Raw genomic sequence first — 5431 nt, 5'->3', positions numbered from 1 at the left:
GTTGAAAAAGCTACCTCAAGGTTTGTTAATGCTGTGTTTTGGATGAAATGCATATTTTAGATTGAAAAATGTACTTGATTTGCAAAAATTGACTGAGCATCATATAATCATGCTTTTCATGGCAGATATGAAATAGTAATCCTGACATGTTGTACTTTAAAATTTAAACTGGCAAAATGGATCATTTTCTTTGAAAGGAAACTTTAATGATAAAATACATGAAAACTTTCCAGTAGAAATAAAGATAACAATGAAATAATTATTTGGAAGAAGGAGATGCTTTGGTAAACTAGTGACAGGATTAAGGATTAGAACAATGACTTCACTGTTCTAGGAGGCTCCTGGTTGAGGAAGCATTTTCTACCAATACAGGTTGGCACTTTCTACACTTTATGTTCTCAGAGAATTTCCTCAGTCACTGAGAGGTTAAGTGACTTGGTGGGATCACACTGTCAGAGGTTGAAAGTGAATCCAGGCCTTCCTGGCTTTAAAGCTGGATACTTCTTTTGATAAACTGTTTCTCTGACTTATTTACAATAAACATAATCCATCTAAAATTGTAGGGCTTGTACTTCCCTTGCTTAACTCTTTTTTTTTTTTCTTTTGAGAAACATCTTTGTGGTCTCCACAAATAGGAATTGCATGCCATTGGAATGTCTTTTATTAATCTACAGCAATAATGAGAATTTCAAGCAAACTTAAAGAACTTTTTATTTTAATACCATTGTTAAGCTTTCCACTAGTTCATAACAAAGGAGCACCTACTTTTGTTTTATTTATGGGAAAAAAAGTTTAATAATACCCTGTTTAACTTTGCAATTCGTTGAACACATCCTGTGCATGTATTCTCTCCATATGTATTTAATAAATACCTTTGGATTTAACTAATATTTTTGAAGCAGTTTTTAACCTTTCCCCACTTCTTTTCAGAGTGGGGGACTATTGATACATAGAATATTAGACTTTTTTGACATGTTGGTTAGTTATGTTAAACTGTTTTTCTTCCTCTTTTTTTTTATTCTGTATTATAAGAAATGACTCTCTTAGAGAATAGGAAAGGACTCAATGAGAAATGTAGAAAGTGTAAAAACAAAAGCTATCAATAAAAGCTTATTTTTTAAAAGTAAGTTTAGTTATATTGATGTTTATTATTGTTTATAATGGGCAGCTAGGTGGTGAAGTAGATATGTCTAGAATGCTGGACTTGGAGTCAGGAATACTCATCTTCCTGAGTTCAAATCTGGCCTCAGACACTTACTGGCTGTGTGATGCTGGGCAAGTCACTTTACCCTGTTTACCTTAGTTTCCTCATCTGTAATATGAACTGGAGAAGGAAATGGCAAACTACTCCAGTATCTTTGCCAAGAAAACCCCACATGGGATCATAAAGAATCAGACATGACTGAAAAATGACTAAACTGAATTATTTATTACACATAATTTTTAAAAGAATAAGAAGCAGGTTTTAGCATTATCTTTTTAGTCTGTAAGTGGTATGCCATTTACATTTGCCATCATCCCTCCCTAAGGAGCTCTTATCTTACTGGTGACACTCTTTTTAATCAAATCAAAATGTGTAATGCCTACCACTAGTCCAGTTGTCCATAAGAAACATTCAGTAAATATTTGTTGAATTGAACTAAATTAAATTATTGGTCCTTCAGGTTGTGAAGGAAGGTGACAAGATCAAAGCCTTAAAGAAAGTTTTGTTCCTTAAAGTAAGATAAGGGGATTTCAGTCTTATAAAGTTAATGGGACTGAGTTGTATTGTTCTTTAAAATTACTGATTTTCTCCGACAGATGCTGTTTGTGAACTTTTTACGTTGTAATTAAAATAGTCCATAATTACTTAATAACATGGATCAAACTGTAATGATTATCAGGCCATATGTTGGCTGATTATTTAACTAGCTTCCATTTCACCCTGATCCGAACTAAATTTTGGCAAGTTGGATGAAAGATGGAAAGCTAGTCATTTAGAAATGACTATTTAGAAATAAAAATATACTAAAATAAATCTTGATATTTTTTCAGAATGATTGACAAGAAGAATGGTCAAGATGAAAGTTCAATGATTGACATAAATTACAAGCAAGACAAAAATGGAAGTCAAATAGATGCTGTTCTTGACAAGCTGTTTATATGTGCCAGTGTGGAATTTCTAATGACAGTGGCAGACTTTTTTATCAAAGCTGTTCCCCAAAGTTCAACAGCTACAAATGAAAAAACCACACAGATTTCATTAAGGCAAACTACTTCAGCAAAAATCAAACCAGAGAGAGGTTGGTAAAACTTTTTTCTATTAGAAAAAGAAACAAAAGAAATTTTTCGCATACATTATACAGATTAGAGTTTAAAATGTGAGCGTATCTTTTCAAAAAGATTTACTAATTAGAAATTCCTTAATGGAGCTGTATAGTGGAAAGAGTTACAGGAGTGAGATTTCAGGAGATCTGTGTTGACAAGTCTGAGACCTCAGTGAGCCTCAGTTTCCTCATCTGTAAAATAAGAGGATCTGGCTAGGCTATTTCCAAAGTCCTCTTATTCAGATATCTACATCTATGGTTTTGAAGTTTTGTTGTATCTCAAGAAAATAAAATCTTTACATCTCATCAAACTTTTAAAGTCACTTACCAGGTAATTGATTTTCCCAGATAAACTGTTTCTCTAGGCTTATCCATTTCTTTAAACAGCTACAGAACGTTAAACATTAGAAGACTGTCATTTGCCGTTTATATATTTTTATTGCAAATTTTGTGTATAGTAGACTTAGAAGTCCACAGAAAAGTAAAATTAAACAAGTATCAACTGATAACATCAAAGATTTTCTTTGTGTCCCTTACTTTTCTGTCCCCAAATGTTTGAAGATGCCAATAATTATGTCAGGAACTTGAAAGGAAGATTTTTCAGTATACTTAATCTTTCTGTGAATAGTTGGTAACTGTACAGTACTCTATTTACATAACAACATTATTGTGATGAGATTCTGTCAACTTTTTTGTGTCAGGCATTGTTTCTTGTTTTTTTTCCTCAGAAAGTTCTGGAAGGCCAAATATGACTTTAACGGCAAAGGTTACAGATCCAGAAGTGGTATTTGTTGCCAGTTTGGCAAAGGCTGATGCCCCTGCTTTGACAGCATCTTTTAAATGTGACATTTTTTTATCATCTTCCAAACTTGAGCAGAAGATGATAGCATCTGTAAAAGACCTGAAAGTGTTGGCCTGCCCTTTTCTCAGAGTAAAAGGAACAAAAAATGTTACTACGGTAAGAATTACTTCTGATTCTAATTTTCAGGTTAGAGAACTGCAGAAATGAATGATTAAAATTATCAGACAGTAATTGTGTTGAATGGGAATTGAGTTTTAGCAAGAATCAGTATTATTTTTTCAACAGCATAAACTTATGGATTAGGAAAAAAATTTTACTACCACTTGGCATAATTTGTAACATGTCATTACTAAAAGTTTATTTTATATCCCTGGAAAACATGACTTTTACTAGTTGTCATAATTACTGCTGTAGTTACTTGGCATGCTTAATATATAACTATTTGAAAGGAGAATTATAAAATCATGATGTTAAAACTGTAATGATTTTTTGATGTGTATACTGATTTGTGAAAAGGAATATAATTCTCAGCTTAGTTTAAGAAACTAGACTATTAATTTATAAACTCCCATGTATTTTAGGTAACAGTAGTCTAAAAAGGAATAATTTCATTTTATTGAGACAGAAAATAATTGTTTTTTAACCATTGAATTGATAGCATAAGTAAAAATTGTTAGATAAAGGTTATGCTTTTTTTTTCCTGATCTGGCTACGTTTTTAGCTTTTGAACTTTTCCTGTGGTATAGTGTAATCAAGTTTAATTAATGTCTTCAGTACATTATTTATGGAGTTTGAAAAATGATAAACATATTCCAGTGAGAGCTTTCTGTTAAATTAATATTTTTGAATAGCTTGTAAATTTTCTATTTAGCTGTTCTAATAAGCCTTTGAAATATTAAAATCCAGGGGCAGCTAGGTGGCGCAGTGGATAGAGCACTGGCCCTGAAGTCAGGAGGACCTGAGTTCAGATGTGGCCTCAGACCAAACACTTGACACTTACTAGCTGTGTGACCCTGGGCAAGTCACTTAACTCCAATTGCCTAAAAAAAAAAAAAGAAATATTAAAATCATAAGAGAATGTATGTTTGGGGGGCCAGGGTGGAGGGGGTTGGTTGACACATGCTTCTGTCATTGACTAAGGATTTGGTGTAAATTAATGTAATAGAAGAGTTTTAAGTTTGTACTGGTATAAATTTAAAAGTTTAACATATTTGCCGTAAATGAGAAAAAGTCTGTCCTAAAGGAATTTAGCTAATATGAAAGAAAATGTTTTTTTCATTTCCTGTGATACATTTACTTAACATCTTGAGTTCTGAAAAGCACTGTACTAGTATATGTACATTTAGCTATGCAGTGATTACATAATTACTAAAGTATAAATTCCATTTCTTTTGATTTAGGTTTTACAGCCTTGCTCTTTACTTATGGAAAAACGTGAGCATGTTTCAGGAGAACAAAATATAGATATTCTGGTTGAAGAATTTATAATTAAGGTTGGTACTGGTGAGAGCTAAGTTTTGTCTCCCAAACAAGATTATAGATTCCTAAAGGTTAGAGAGCACATGTTTTGTTTTTTATCTGATGCGAAACCTAATACATCGGTACCTGATAAATATTTTTTCAATTGAATTAAATTGTTGTTTCAAATAATAAAATATTATGTTCTCTTTCCCTTTAAATATCACGATATAGTTTCTTCAGAAAATCGGTCATTTTCAGCTTTTTGTTTGTGGTGGTAGTTATGATGGTGATAGGGAGTAGGATTATACATTTATTTGTGGTAATCTACCTTTATTAAGAAGTAGTATATTGAATACTTACTTTGTGAAAGATGTTGATCTATTTTGTGAGAATGAGACAGTTCCTATCCTAAAAAATCTTTCAGCATGATTCTAAGTGAGCTGATGGATAATTGAGCTGTAGCATCCACAAAGATGTTAAGGAGGGGATTATCAGCTCACTGAGGGCAGGAATTTTGTCTTATTTATTTTGTATCTCCTTCAGGGCCAAGTGCAAAGTAAAGCAGAATACTAGTATTTCAAGAGGTTCAAAGTACGTTAGTGTATGTCAGAAATGAGGGACAAGTCACATCTGATTCGAAAATAAGAGAAAACTTCACAGGGGATACCTCATTTGAACTTGGCCTGGAATGTTGAGTAGAATTTAGGATAGAATGTGGGAGAAAGCCTCTCAGCTCAGAGGAAGAGAAGCACAAAGGGAGCAAAAAAAAAAATACAATAGGTTTAGGGTATAGTGAGTAGGCCAATTTGTCCAATACACACACACACACACACACACACACACACACACACACACACACACA

The 5431-nt window shown here is 32.7% G+C and overlaps 1 protein-coding gene across 1 annotated transcript in view; it reads left to right on the top strand.

Moving 5' to 3' along the window:
- VPS13C (vacuolar protein sorting 13 homolog C) overlaps positions 1–5431 on the top strand; it is a 182176-nt gene that overhangs the window by 111989 nt on the left and 64756 nt on the right. Inside the window, exons 48-51 of the mRNA XM_027851985.1 lie at positions 7–20; positions 2035–2282; positions 3035–3264; positions 4509–4601. Of these exons, the coding sequence (XP_027707786.1) occupies positions 7–20; positions 2035–2282; positions 3035–3264; positions 4509–4601 (585 nt within the window). The remainder of the gene's footprint in view (positions 1–6; positions 21–2034; positions 2283–3034; positions 3265–4508; positions 4602–5431) is intronic.

The sequence above is a fragment of the Vombatus ursinus genome, unplaced genomic scaffold (assembly GCF_900497805.2).
Source record: "Vombatus ursinus unplaced genomic scaffold, bare-nosed wombat genome assembly UNPS02009205.1, whole genome shotgun sequence".
NCBI classification, from domain to species: domain Eukaryota; kingdom Metazoa; phylum Chordata; class Mammalia; order Diprotodontia; family Vombatidae; genus Vombatus; species Vombatus ursinus.
This window is presented reverse-complemented; position numbering and strand designations above follow the sequence as displayed.